The sequence below is a fragment of the Lepidochelys kempii genome, chromosome 15 (assembly GCF_965140285.1).
Source record: "Lepidochelys kempii isolate rLepKem1 chromosome 15, rLepKem1.hap1, whole genome shotgun sequence".
NCBI lineage: Eukaryota > Metazoa > Chordata > Testudines > Cheloniidae > Lepidochelys > Lepidochelys kempii.
Genome location: NC_136394.1, coordinates 10,588,230 through 10,603,347, shown reverse-complemented (window position 1 = coordinate 10,603,347; position 15,118 = coordinate 10,588,230). Strand labels below are relative to the sequence as shown.

The 15,118-nt window shown below is 44.9% G+C and overlaps 1 protein-coding gene across 4 annotated transcripts in view; it reads right to left on the bottom strand.

Moving 5' to 3' along the window:
* BICDL1 (BICD family like cargo adaptor 1) overlaps positions 1 to 12,665 on the bottom strand; it is a 67,501-nt gene extending 54,836 nt beyond the window's left edge. For all 4 annotated transcript variants that reach the window (XR_012155034.1, XM_073312586.2, XM_073312587.2 and 1 more), the window contains exons 1-2: positions 12,162 to 12,665; positions 5,327 to 5,542 (exon numbers count right to left, since the gene is read on the bottom strand). Coding sequence is in view for 3 of the 4 variants with exons in the window: in XM_073312586.2 (XP_073168687.1) it covers positions 5,327 to 5,542; positions 12,162 to 12,572 (627 nt within the window). In the remaining variant the exon portion in view is untranslated. The remainder of the gene's footprint in view (positions 1 to 5,326; positions 5,543 to 12,161) is intronic.
* Positions 12,666 to 15,118: the final 2,453 nt, after the last annotated feature.

Sequence of the window (15,118 nt, the reverse complement as noted above, 5' to 3'; positions counted from 1 at the left end):
AGGATGCAGAACTAGTAATTCACAGGAAGATCCTTCCAGGGCTGAGGCAACAGCAGAATAATTAGCAACAATGCCAAATCTGGAAATGTACTCTGCAAAACCAGCTTAATATGTGTATGTGAACCTAGATGAATTACCTAAAACTTATATAGTTCCTATACTGCCAGAACCAATAGAAACAAACATTTAAAAAAACCCTTCAGCTTACTAACTGCAAACAAAAAACTCCACACTGCTCTGAGTAGGGCAAGGGTAGCCAGAAAAGGTACTCAATAGAAGCGGTTGAGAAAGGATAACATTATCTGGCCTGCAACTCTGGAATAAAAGCATTTCTTGCCAAAAAAACGAAGGCAAAGGGCAAGAAGAGAGCTTCACTTCTATGCAGAGGTGAAAGTGGGCCGGTACAGCATACCAGTAAGAAGTGGCCACTGGTACGGACTTGTACACCACCAACGAATATTGCTGCTCCTTTTGTTGCGCCCCTTCCCCAGCGCCGTCAGAGGGGGCGGGGGCAACTGCCCCACGGCCCAGCGATTTAAAAGGGCCTGGGACTCCTGGCTGCTGCCGTTACTACCATGGCCATTGAAGGGCTGGCTGGGGGAGGCTGACCCCCTAGCCCTGCCCCTTCCACCTGAGGCCCTGCCCCTTCTGCCTGGAGCCAGGCTCCCATACCGGTAAGACTTCTACATTATTTTCACCCCTGCTTCCACTCCTATGAAGCTTCCATCCCTTAATACTGAATCTGAAGAGGAAACACCCGTTTAAAAATTGAGACAGATCAGTCACTGAATGGACGGCATGTGGCTAGTAACTAAAACCTGCTCTGGAGACTTGTACCTGAAGCAGGCTGGCTAATCTTTCCCAAGTTTTTTCTCTCTACTCTAGAGGGATTGATTGAAATAGCTCATTCATTACAACACCATGTCACCGGAGATGTCAGAATACAAAAACTACGGTGACTCTACTGAAGAACTATGCTAGAGGGAAACCAAGGCAACTTAAGACTTCAGTTTCTCTAAACACTAAAAGCTATTCCAGCAACACAAGATAATACACGCTTCTTCCTGCCACAGAGAACAGATTTTCATTGCAAAAACTACTGGAGCTTGATGTTGTTAAATTACTTCTTAATGCTCCATGTACTGTAAAAGAAGCTTAACTAAACAGGGAATGATACATCCTCATCCAAACTGTAGATGCAGCAACAGGCTACAGCAGTCCCTTGCTTGGTAGGAGGAAGTATGTGGGAAAGCCATCTGCTAAAACCTATTTCAGAAACAACATGAAAGATTCCTTCAATCACTTCCTGACAGAGGAAGAAGCAAATACTTTCTCGCATTCTAAGTAGAAGGTCATTATTATTATTATTTATATTACAGAAGCAATTAGAGGCCTGAACAGTGATTGGGGTCTCAGTGTGTTATTTGCTTTAGAAACACATAGGAAGAGACTGTCCCTGCTCCAGAAAGCCTATGGTCTAAATAGACAAGATAGAAAGTGTAGGAGAAAGGGAGCATTATCTCGATTTCACAGATGGGAAACTGAGATAGATTAAGCACCTCGCCCAAGGTCACAGAGGGAATTTGGAGGTAATGAACCTGTGCCTCAACCACAGGACCATCCTTTGTCTCCTATACTTTTCAGAGTAACAGCCGTGTTAGTCTATATTTGCAAAAAGAAAAGGAGGACTTGTGGCACCTTAGAGACTAACCAATTTATTTGAGCATAAGCTTTCATGAGCTACAGCTCACTTCATCGGATGCATACTGTGGAAAGTATAGGGAGAAAACCTGGATTTGTGCTGGAAATGGCCCAACTTGATTATCATACACATTGTAAGGAGAGTGATCACTTTAGATAAGCTATTACCAGCAGGAGAGTGGGGTGGGGGGAGAGAGAAAACCTTTTGTAGTGGTAAACACCCATTTTTTCATGCTTTGTGTGTATAAAAAGATCTTCTATACTTTCCACACTATGCATCCGATGAAGTGAGCTTAGCTCACGAAAGCTTATGCTAAAATAAATTGGTTAGTCTCTAAGGTGCCACAAGTACTCCTTTTCTTTTTGTCTCCTACACTTGATACTTAAACATTATAATGAATTTCTAAGTCATATTTATGCATACCACTCCCCTGCATTTAGGCAGAATCAGAACTAATCAACTATGTGTCAGACATTTTACCGCTTACAGATATTCTCCTTTACCTCAGATTGGGGCCTGTACCAGACTTATTACAATAATACTTTGTACGTGTGAATTAATCCAACATACAACTGAGATTTTAATCACAAATCAGGAAACTCAGAGGTTGCTGTGGAGACCTTAAACTTTTACTTTTTTATGTAGGTATCACAATAGTCTTTCATTATGATCTCAGTACCCCCCACCTAAATTCTCCCTGAATTTCAAATGGATACAATATTCTTTTTCACTCCCCGTTTTAAACTGCTGAGTTGTGTTGCTCTGTTTTGTTACAAACAAACCTCCCCAAGGAGCTGCATTTCAAGGGTAGGTTAAGTACCCGTAATATAATAATATTAACTGTTAGTAGTAGAACTTTACACATCTATGCCGCTTTCTCATCTGAAGATCTCAAATCACTTTACAAACATTAATTTATCCTCTCATCACCCCTGTGAGGAAAGAAAATATTATCTTCAGTTTTACAGATGCAGGAAAACTGATGTACAGAGAGCTAAAGTCACTCACATAACACTGCAAAGCACTTCTACCGGGTAAGATATCACATATATATCTTCAGACTAAGATACGGGATCATTAAGAGCAACGGTTACATTACAGAGGAACAACAAATGTAGAACACTAAGCATTCTTAGGTAGTCACTCATCCATGTACTAATCAGGCTTAGATTAAAAAACAGAAATTGGATACAATGAGCAACAATCTGATTTCAAGCTATTAGACCCTGCCACTTCAACTGCAATTTACCAAGATTCCCATGGCTTCATCCCAGTAAGAATTTAAAACAAAAGATGATGATGATGAAAGATGTATATTAAATGTCAGGAACTGTTGCACAGGTGCCAAACTGAAATGCTGAGAACTACATTGCTTACTAGTATCTGAAGTTCACTCAATAAATTCTCCCCATAAATCCACCCTCTTTATCTCTAAGAAGGGGGCTGATTGTCACTGCATATGTGAAATTCAGCACCAAGACTGGAGTTCTAAAGAGATGAGCGTCTCCCCGCACCCCCCAGTGTCTTTGTGGGGCACACAGGCTCTGTAGAAATGGATAAGGAGGGACACCAAGCATAGATCTCTGGAAGTAGCAGGGATTTAAAGGACCAAAAAGACCAGTTAGGACTTGGATGGTGGTGGAACACTGTGACTCTCTAGGAAGGAACTGCCATATGCTATGTTTGCACAGTGCAATGGGGCCCAGACTGAGGCCTCTAGGTGTTCCTAATACTATAAATGCTATATAATTATAATCCTGTGTGGCCCAAAGCCAAAGGAAAAGGTTTGTCTTTTCTGAAATCATCTTTCAGCTTGTTGTGATGCCTGCAAGCTACAACCTTTTATGTCATTGTCTTAATGACGCTGTGAAAAGAGCATGGCAGTGAAAAAGTGGTCCTGAAACTGGCAGAAATCTGACTGGGACTAAGTTCACAGCCTGACTCATGTGAAGTCCTGAGCCTCTACCCCCTGCAATATCAATCTAACCTCCAGAATGTCTCTCTAGTCCTAAAGGAAGACCTCAGCCGTGGATTCATATCCCTCTTTGACAGAATTGTCGTATGAGCTAAGAAGAGCAGATTCTAGATAACTAGGTACTTATATAGCGCTATCAGTGTGGTCTGAGAGTACTTCACAAACATTAATGAATTTTTCCTCTACACCTGAGGAGCTAGAGAAGGATTATTATACCAATTAAAAATAAAAACCGCAGACGGGGAAATAAAACCGATTAAGTGACATGCCCAATGCCACACAGATAATCTGTGGCAGAGCTAAGAACAAAACCCATAATTTCCCAAGTTTCAGTCCAATGCTGTAACCACAAGCTCATCTTTTCTCTCGTACAGAGACCTTGCAGAAGCTACAAACACAAAAAGACAAAGTAAATGCACAGCTGCAGCCAGAGGCCCTGTGTCCAGCTACTGATATTCTCCTGGTGCCAGCACTGTGGCTCAGGCCTTATTTTTCCCTTTACCAACTACTGTGTTCCTATCAGCTCTAGACAACAAAATCCTGGCTCAAACCTACACTTTGAGCTGCTGCTTCCATACTGGCCCCAGTTCTGGATCTTTAGCCTGAAATCTACACAGTGCTCTGTACTGCTCCAGGTACTGCACTTGATACGCTGGAGTAATTTGCCACATTCACATGAGACATTCTTGCAAGGGTACTACCATATGGACTGTTAAATTTCTATTGGTTCTCTGGGAGTACCATGGAATAAAGGAGGACAAAAGATACAGATTCTTAATTAATTTTGGGGCCTGACAACCTTAAATCACCCGTCTTTAAATTATTGAAGGTATGCATTCAATCTAGACAAACTTCTCATCCTAGTTTTCAATTTTCAATCCTCCTTCATGCAGTGGGACAAATTATGCCTTTAGTAAAAATCATGTAACCCCAATGATGTTAGTAGGGTTTTGTATGTTTACCCATGGACAGAATTAGCCTCAGTGAGCGCATGATCTTGGGGTGACCAATTCTGCCCTCAGTTCTAACAGTACAGATACCATTTAATTCAGTAACTGTCACACCTGGGTAACTGGAGGCAGAATGAGGCCTTTGGTGTCATCATTAAATTGACAGTAGATTAGTCTTGCCCTGCATATAGTACAATATTAATAAAAAGAAAAGGAGTACTTGTGGCACCTTAGAGACAACAAATTTATTTATACTCCTTTTCTTTTTGTGAATACAGACTAACACGGCTGCTACTCTGAAACCTACAATATTAATGACACTTCAAGCTGACAGCTGTTTAGAAGTCTGATTTAAGTTACTGGAGAGGAAAAAAGAAGTTGGATGAAAAATATCCATAAAATAAACAGAAAACAGCCTTGATTGTACAACTAACAATATGTGAATGTGTTGTGGATCACTTTGAAGAGCCCATTTTCAGGGTATGAACTGCAGTTTAAGGACAGTACATCTTGTTACGGGCACTGATGTAGTTTGACCCGAGACATGGAATAGATTTTTTTTTTTTTAAGGAAAGGGTCTTGCTCATTTGTGTAAAAGGTTGATTACAGAAGAGTTCAAGACTTTTCTGAATGACAGATTTGACTAATGATGTGGGGACTTCCACCTCCCCTGCGCCTGCCCCTGCTAGAAGGCCTCACCTTGCTGAGCTGATCCAAGAGTCTTTGGTTCTGTTCAGATAGTTCCTGGACAGCTCGTGTTTTTTCTCGATCTGCTTCACGAAGGTGAACCTGCTGCTTCTCCAACTCATCCTGTAGCTGTTTCACATCGCTCTCCAACTCGGACACCCTTCCTTCCCATTCCCCTTCTCTGTTCTCAAATCGTCGCCTTAATTCGTGTTTCTCTTGCTCTAGATGCTAGGTAATAGAAAGAAAGAAAAAGATTATGAAAGCAGAAAAAAAAAATCAAAGGATGCTGCATGTTCCTACCAGATTCCCCATTCCCAGATATCCCTCATGTTTTGCATCAGCTCTTCCCTGTACTTTCATGCAGCAAACACAATACAAGAATTTGCTACTTCTATATGACTTGCAAATCTATATTAGAGTCAAGAAACAGGTACTGAAATCTCTCCCTATTCCAATAATAAATCTGTCCGTGTGCTTTGTAGATAAATGGAGGAAGTCAAAAATGCCAAATTTTGTTTCGAGTACAAAGAAACAGCAAAGCAGAGTCTGAATGTCAATAAGCAGAAAATTTAGGTCACACAGACCAATTAATAATTTAGACAAACATGAGTCAACTCAAACAATTTTTTTGGGGGGGTAACCTAGTACCATCCTGTCATTCTGCTCTCACAATCACAGATCTTTAAAACCAGTTTTGTGGTACTTTAGATACCCTGCAATAAAACATGCTTCTTGTCAAGTGGCTCTTTCTGTCCTAACTGGGTACATAGTATTACTGTGTGCTGTAAAACAGCTATTGTTTTCCACACCAAAGGAGGCGGGGGCAGGTGGGGCATATCAGTGGCTGGTGAAGTGACTTCTGTACATTATATATGTATGCATATATTTAGGACCAGATTTTCAGAAATTGACTTTAGTTTTTCAGGCACAATTTTGCATCCACAATTAATGGCTTGTAAAAATCAGGTTGTTAGAAGTCTATTAGAATTTGCACGTTTTGCAGGGCCAGTTAACTGAAGGCCTAAAAATGGAGGCTCGGCTAAAGTAGAGCTGCAAATTTGGTCAAATTGCTTCCATAGTATACCCTTTTGCAGAAAAATCCAGGAGGGCTAAAGTTGCTTGGAAAACTCAAGTTCAGAGAGTTTCTGGGGTAACAGAGGCCACATTTGCTTGCCTGCAGACTGGTTCACAGAGTGAAGCCCTTTCCTGGTGATGCTCCAAGATTCTTGGGGAAATCTTGGGTATTCTGAAGAGTGACAGCCTCTGCTTGCTACTCCCTGGGTCCCTTTGTCCCACATGGCAAGCTGGCTCTATCAGAAGCCATGCTGCCAATGCCTCCTCTCCTGAATGTGGTCCTCCTTTCGAGAAAATGTGACAGCATGGGACAAGAGACCACTGGGATTAATACAGACAGCAATTCCCATTTTTTCCAGGGTACAATCCCACAGTGAACAGGTCACTATCTCCCCCTGCCTTCATGTCCATAAACCTATGGGGAGAAAAATCACACAGTATTTATTTGGAGTGGCTTCTTTGGTGTCTTTAATTCTAGGTACCGTGTTAGCACCTGAGTTTCAGTCATGGATCTGCCCCATTGTGCCAGGAGCTGTACAACCAAATAAAGAAAGACAGTCCCTGCTCTGAAGGCTGCCATCTCGATTTTAAAAAAATCTCATGAGGAAAAGTGTTTCCTACTATTTTAATGATGCTACAGTTGCTGCAGTCTATGGGATATATGCTAATTTTAGCAGGTGAGGGGGACTTATGCATGTATATACCCACACATCAAGCCAAAAATATCCTCCTTTATAGCTCACTATCTCATTCATTGCTAAGCACTATTCAGAAGGATATGGGGGGGACGGGGGGTTGTGGATAGAAGACTGAACCTCAGCATGGTGAGTATAAGTAGCACAAACAGATTATAATCAAAATTCTCAGTTGTATAAAAAAGATATTGAACATAATTCAGAAGCAAACTGTGGATGAAGGGAAAGCAGTGGATGTATTGTTTCTTGACTTTAGCAAAGCTTTTGACACGGTCTCCCACAGTATTCTTGTCAGCAAGTTAAAGAAATGTGGGCTGGATGAAGGCACTATAAGGTGGGTAGAAAGTTGGCTAGATTGTCGGGCTCAACGGGTAGTGATCAATGACTCCATGTCTAGTTGGCAGCCGGTGTCAAGTGGAGTGCCCCAGGGGTTGGTCCTGGGGCCGGTTTTGTTCAATATCTTCATAAATGATCTGGAGGATGGTGTGGATTGCACTCTCAGCAAATTTGCGGATGATACTAAACTGGGAGGAGTGGTAGATACGCTGGAGGGCAGGGATAGGATACAGAGGGACCTAGACAAATTGGAGGATTGGGCCAAAAGAAATCTGATGAGGTTCAATAAGGATAAGTGCAGGGTCCTGCACTTAGGACGGAAGAACCCAATGCACAGCTACAGACTAGGGACCGAATGGCTAGGCAGCAGCTCTGTGGAAAAGGACCTAGGGGTGACAGTGGACGAGAAGCTGGATATGAGTCAGCAGTGTGCCCTTGTTGCCAAGAAGGCCAATGGCATTTTGGGATGTATAAGTAGGGGCATAGCAAGCAGATCGAGGGACGTGATCGTCCCCCTCTATTCGACATTGGTGAGGCCTCATCTGGAGTACTGTGTCCAGTTTTGGGCCCCACACTACAAGAAGGATGTGGATAAATTGGAAAGAGTCCAGCGAAGGGCAACAAAAATGAATAGGGGTCTGGAACACATGACTTATGAGGAGAGGCTGAGGGAACTGGGATTGTTTAGTCTGCAGAAGAGAAGAATGAGGGGGGATTTGATAGCTGCTTTCAATTACCTGCGAGGTGGTTCCAGAGAGGATGGTTCTAGACTATTCTCAGTGGTAGAAGAGGACAGGACAAGGAGTAATGGTCTCAAGTTGCAGTGGGGGAGGTTTAGGTTGGATATTAGGAAAAACTTTTTCACTAGGAGGGTGGTGAAACACTGGAATGCGTTGCCTAAGGAGGTGGTGGAATCTCCTTCCTTAGAAGTTTTTAAGGTCAGGCTTGACAAAGCCCTGGCTGGGATGAGTTAATTGGGGATTGGTCCTGCTTTTGAGCAGGGGGTAGGACTAGATGACCTCCTAAGGTCCCTTCCAACCCTGATATTCTATGATTCTATGATTCTATGTAAGCCTATATACAGGACCAAAATGACTATTTTAAAATATTGTGCTCATTTACTGCAAAAAGATTAAATAAATGGAAGAGGTGTACAGCAAATGGGAATCATATTGTTTTGGGGAATGTAGTTACCAGGAAGACCTAACAGCTCTAGCCTAGTTGTCTGGTGAAGGAGATATAATAAAAGGTATTGTGGGATACCACTGCAGAGTCAAAAAAGAGTAGAATCCCCCAAGATGGGCTGACTAGATTTGTTTTGTCTCTCTCTCTTTTTTTTTTTTCATTTTTATAATTTTTTTTGGTCTCAATAACAGACTCTTCCTATAATCAATCCTTCCCCAAACCTGGAGTCCCTGTAAGTTTGATGGAGATCTCTAGTGCATTTCCATGCTATTTAGTACTGACTAGAGTGAAAGAACAGACTGTTCTAATTGCTATTTCTTTTCTAGCATTTATTTCTACTCAGAACTGAATTCCAGAAGACATTCTATTCTGAAAGTGTGCTTCCTCATCCAGTTAACTGAGTTGGGTCTGTACTGACTTAAAAAGACAGGATCAAGTGGGAGTTGCCTTGTTGACAAGGAGAAGCTGCACTGCAAAATGTTGGAAAAAGGACACAGAAGGGAACAGAGGCATTAATTGTTTTAACTCCTTGCAGAGGATAACAATGAGATTCAGAGAGTATCTCAACTATAAAAAGATCTGGGATTCCATATCTGGAAATGAATGTAAACTCTGACTAAGCACTGAGAAGTCTGTCAAATTAGGTGTGCTTGGTACCAAATGCAGAACCTTAGTAAGCCAGGCCGTCAAACACACAGAGAACACTTTTAGAGATAACAAAGAGCTAATTGTGCATTGTGTATATGTTTTCAGAGGAAAACAAATTTATGAATCTGCAAAGGATCAAGAGACAGAGAGTGTATAGATTTATATCTGTTTTAGTGACTCCAGAAGAGCAGCCCAGTGCACTGTTAGCTGGAAAGTGGATACACTGGAGAAACTGCACTGAATTCTCAGTATTAGCTCTGAACAGTTAACTTGGGAGGAAAGGAGGAAATGTCCCTTGACAGCAGTGAAACTGTAACCAGGGTGATCTCAGCTAACATCTCAGTTTCAGAAAGCAGTAATAATAAATTCTACAAAGGAAGAGAGAAACTGCGATATATAGGGAAAAGGATAAAATAAGCACAGCTCTTTTTCTTTCCCTGCCCCCCAGTCTCTCTTGCTCCCATTGAAGTGAATGGAAGTTTTTCAATAGACTAACTTTTAGCTTGATGAACACAGGATTATCAATGTTTTTTGCAGTATTGTGTAGTCATGTTGGTCCCAGGATGTGACAGAGTCAAGATATTATCTCAAAACACCCTGTCTCTAAGGTTAAAACAAAAGCAAATCTAACTATTAAACAATGCACTGGGAGTGAAAAGGGCTAAATATTAAAAAACTTGTACTTTGGGGGAACATTACACTAATAAATAGTGTAATTAAACAATATTTTGAACAAATGTCACCTTCACTACTGTTGCTATCAGAAGAGTAAAATTACAGAGAAGTTTTACTATGGAGATAAAGTTATTTGCTATAGTAAAGTCTTGGGTTTAATAACAAAAAGACAGATATCACTTTAGGATGAAAAAGCTCAGAGAACAAAGGACTTTGGTACTTACAGTAAATTCACAAATCCTCTTGAATTTGCAAAGATATATGACTCCACAAGGAAGACAGGAATATGCTAAAGTGTACACACAGGGTCAGTGTCAGGTAATGGTTTCAAATTAGAATGTTAATCTGTCACTGTTCAAACTAGCTCTAATACGGTGTTCCCTGGGTTTAGTATTTTCAACAACATTTACTGGTGGAATTAGAAAGGTCTAGTGTAAATATCTAAGCAAAGAACTGGTGTAATAGTAATACTTTATATAGTTGTGTCATAGAATTGGTCCAAGAGAAGCTGTCTGCACAAGCTCTTTCATTTATAATCACTCCATTTCAACCTAAAAATCAATACATAGCTCAATCCACTGAGTTCCTACCAAACAGCCTTTCCCAGCTATTTATAGGTATTTTCAAAGCAGACAGTTCACACACACACACCCCATTAAGGTTATCTGCTGGCATACGTTATCCATAATAGCCAATTGCTAAGGCACAAAGATTATGTACACAGTACCTTCTACTTTAAATTTCAGTTCTGAAGTATTCCCGATTCTAGACTTTAAAAAAAAAAGTTTGTACGTCCACAGTTAAAATGTACCTATCGTTCTACCTACTTCTGCAGGGTCAGCACCTACTTCACAGACCTTTCAGCATATTGTGTTGTAGTCTGAATTAGTACAAATTATTCAAAGTTCTATACAGTAAAAAAAAATTGAAAGGAGGAATATTTTCCCTTTATTGCATAATTATTTTTTTTTCCAAATAGGGTTTTTCCTATTATCAGCAGGGGGCATTTTCAGTTGATGCCCTGTTGAAGGCCTTTCCAGGTCTGTCTTGGGTTCTCCCATTATAATAACCACATGCCTCATCTCCAGTAAACACAAGAAAGGAAGGTACCTGTGTCAAGGATTACTGTTTTCTAGAAGACCAACCACACCAGAGAAATGTTTTAAAGACAGTGGATGGACATAATTTGTAACTGAAATGCCTTCATGCAGTTCCATATGTTCCAGTAGACTATCCAGTTGTTCGATTATATACAGGTGATACAAAACTAATACAAAATTAACCTCAGTTTATTTCATTTTCATTAACTGTAGTTCCCATGTCAGGTTCTGGTAGGTCTGTAGACAGATTTTTGCAATGTTGTATACCTTATCTTTGGGCAATCAAAGGTTTTCATGGTTTCCTCCCATCCCTCACAGCCCTAAGACAGGAGGTCAAGGCAAGAGCATCTCTTGGTTTCCATATAGAAATCTTCTTTTAGAAAGAACTAACCCTTGTAGCACAGAGTTCATACATTTTATACACACTAACAGCACATTACACATTCAAAGTAAATTGGATAAAAAGGACTTGTGCCCGAAACCTCCAAACAAGTCCCCAAAAGTTACCTTTAAAGAAAAAGTGATTTGGCTGAAGATGGAAAAGGAAGGGCCTTCATTACTTGTGCCTTTACAATACAATGCTCTAGCAAGGCCTCTTAATTTAGCATTGCCAGTTTGTGGTGAAGGAGCAACTGAGACACACAAAAACTTGCTGTGAAGAAAGGCCTCCTCCAGGCTTTCTAAAGGAGCTCCAGTCTCCCTGCTCCTCCGACCTCCCTCTGTGTCTCTCTCTAGTCCTTGGAGCCAGGGTACTTCCCACCCCGAATGCCAATGCTTCCTTTCACCAGCCAGGCCCTTAGGTGCAACTTAGGTGAAACGCTCCTTGTTATCCCTGGACCGCAGGTTTCTCCCCGCCTCGCCCCCCCCCCCCCCCGTACAGAGTCCCTCAAGGGCAGGTTTCCAGAGCCAAGTTCTCACTTGCCCCCACACATACTGTCACTGGAGCCCAGGGCTTCTCCTCGCCCCCCCCGCCCCCCAGCCAGTAAGTGAGGCTGGAGTCACCCCAGCCCACCCCACTGCTCGCCCCTGCGGCGCAGCTCCCCACCTCCTGCCGTAGGCGAGTGCCCCTGCGGCCGGCTCTTCCCCTAGCCCCGATCACCTAGCGGCCGGGTCCTCCGCCCCCCGGTCCCTCACCTCCAGCTTGTCGGTGAGCTCCTGGTGCATCCGCTCGTACTGCCGGCTGATGTCCTGGTTCCTCGCCAGCAGCGCCTTCCCCAGCCGGGCGGCCAGCACCAAGTCCTTCTCCTTCTGCCTGATCAGCGAGAGCAGCTCGGGCTGCTGCCCGGCCGGGGCAGGCCCCGCGTCCTGCTCCCCGGCTTGCTGCTGCCGTTGCTCCCCGGCGGCGGCCAGGAGAGCCAGCTCTTCCTCCAGCGCCAGCTCCAGCTCCCCCGGGCCGCCCTGGAGCGGGGCTAAGGCGGCCGCGGCGGCCGCGGGGCTCCGGGCGGCTGCTGCTCCCGCGGCCCCCGGCAGCTCCATGCAGCAGGCGCTGTCCAGCTCCGCTGGTGCTGAAGCGGCGCCCGCCAAGCCCAGGCAGTAAGCGGCCATGGCCCGCCCCTCGTGCGCTCCCGGCTGCGGGGGCAGGCGAGCCCGGCCCCCGCCGCTGGGGCTGCCGCTGCCCCTTCTCCTCCCTCACGCGGGGCTGCGCCAGGAGCCTGCGCCCCGCTCCGTGCCCGCGCCGAGCCGCCGCCGCCGCCGCCGCGCGCCGCCGCCGCCCGGGAGCTGGCGGGGAGCCGCCTTAGCCGCCCTGCTGCCGGGCCCGGGCTGTCTCAGCGCGCGCGGGGCGCCCCGCTGCTGCCGCCGCCGCCGCCGCCGGCCGCGCTCCGCAGCGCCGCTGCCCGCGCCCCATCTCCGCCGCGGCGCCTGCAAAACATCGCGCTGCAGCGGCGGCTGCGGGAGCCTCGGCGGCGGCCGCCCCCCTCCCAGCCCCGAGCCCTGACGACACCGAACACCTGTTTTCCGAGGGGCTCTGATTCGCCGAGCCGGGTAGCTCCACAGGCCGGCACCCAGGTGCTGCCCTGATTAACCCCGCCGTGCCCAGAACAACATCCCCGCCCCCAGACACACGCAGGCGCCGGGGCCCCTTGCAGACAACCCGCCTTGTACTAACACCCAGGCACAGGCTGCTCTCGGGGTGGGGCCGGAGTACGCGGCCCTGACTGGGCCCTTGCCCTGCATATAGTGCGTTAGGTCTTCTCCAGACAGCCCCTAAGGCACAGCCCAGCCCGCTGATGGAGTCCCCTGGCGCCCCTCGCAGTGCCCAGGGCTGCGCTCTGGAGGGCTGGCTGCAGCGCTGGCCCAGTGCAGGGCCTTCAGCTAGGGAAAGCCTAGGAGAAGAGATGAGGCTGAGCCTAAACCTGCCCATTCATACTAAACAGGAAACTATTAGCGAGCAAAACCAGACAAAGGCAAAGAGTTCAAGCCAGCCCAAGGCAAAGCTTACTGGCAGGATTTGCCATCTAAGATGCCATGATGACGGTTGCCCTCGAAATTACCTCAGATTAGTCTTGAAAATGCCCATCAGATATTTCTTTATAATAATGCTACTCACTTTAACAGGAGTAACATCTTCAAAGCACTTTATCAATGTAACCGAATACTAATACTCTGCATTTACATAGCAGCTTCCATCTGAGGACTAAAAGCACTTTATTACCATTAGTAAATTAAACCTCACAGGCCCTCTGTCATAAATGTTAGCACCATTTTACCAGACAATGAAACAGGCAGAAAAAAATTAATTCACTTGCCCAATACTACACAGCAAGTCTAAAGCAGAGTCAAAATTCCCTCTCAGAAGTTCTTCACTCCCAAGCTTGCTCAGTCCACTAAACACTACTACTTCTATTGTTATAAACCATGATCCTCTTAAAACCTGCCAGATTCCAAAAACAGCCCTAATGTTGAATTTCATCCTGCCTAAGACTGGTTCCTGAAAATCAGGCTCTTTATGGTTCTCAGATCATTCAGAACTCATATTTGGATGAATCAGAATCTAGAGTATTTTTCATAGACATGGTTCTCAACGCACAGTCAGTATGGTTCACTGGTCAAAGCAGGGGACTGGGATTCAGCCGGACTCCTGGGTTCTATTTCCAATTTACCAGGGACTTGCTTGTTATGCTGAAGCAAATGACAGAGGGCCTCATTTTCAAAAGTGGCCTCTAGCTTTGGATTCCCAACTTTGGACAGATAGGGCTCAACTGGGATTGTACCCACTCAGCCTTCTGAAAAAAAACCAAAAACCCACACAATTTATGTGTCTAAAGTTGAGCAACAAAAAGTGAGGCACTTAAAACTAGAGTCTACTTTTGAAAATGTGGGCCTTATTCTCTCATTTATCAATGAATGACATAACAATGTCTACTTTGTAGGCATGTTGTGAGAATTACTGTAAGAGCGTCTCTGATTTAGGATACTAATGACATGATCAAAACACTAACCTGTTAATAGAGTTGCTGTGATGGGGCATCTGCCCCACACTGGCATGGAAGGGGTTAATAGACCCCTAAGGAGGCTGGGCAGGAACCAGCCAATAGGCAAGAGGCTGTGAGGAGCAGCCAATTAGGGCCCAGCAGGCCTATATAAATATAGGGCAGGGCAGAGTAGAGTTAGTTAGCTAGCCCCTAGAGCTTAAGGAGGGAGGACTGGGGGGCCTTGTTAGTGCATGCATGACAGAGCAGTGCTAGGCAGGAACAGGGGAGTGAGAGGGAGTGCCTGCCTGCTAGGAGTGGTATGCTGTGCCCCTGGAGTAAGGGTGATGAAGATGCTGGGGCTGTGGGGAAGTGATCCAGGGAAATATACTGAAGAGTTGGAGGGGATGCAGCATGTGGCTGCTATCTACAGGGTCTCTAGGTAAGCCTGGGACCTGCCACTCACTGCTGGGGAAGTGGCTGGACAGTTGTCTGTAGGGCCCCTGAAAGGGGGGGGAAGCACAGATTGTGATGTGGCTGGAGGGCTGTGTCATAAAGATGATACTGCAGTCCTAGGAGTGACATGGGTCAAAGAGCAGATTTGATGGTGGGCGAGGCACCACTGGGTGAGTGTGTACTGACCGGCAGACCTAATCCCCAACATGGCCAGCAGGAGGCACC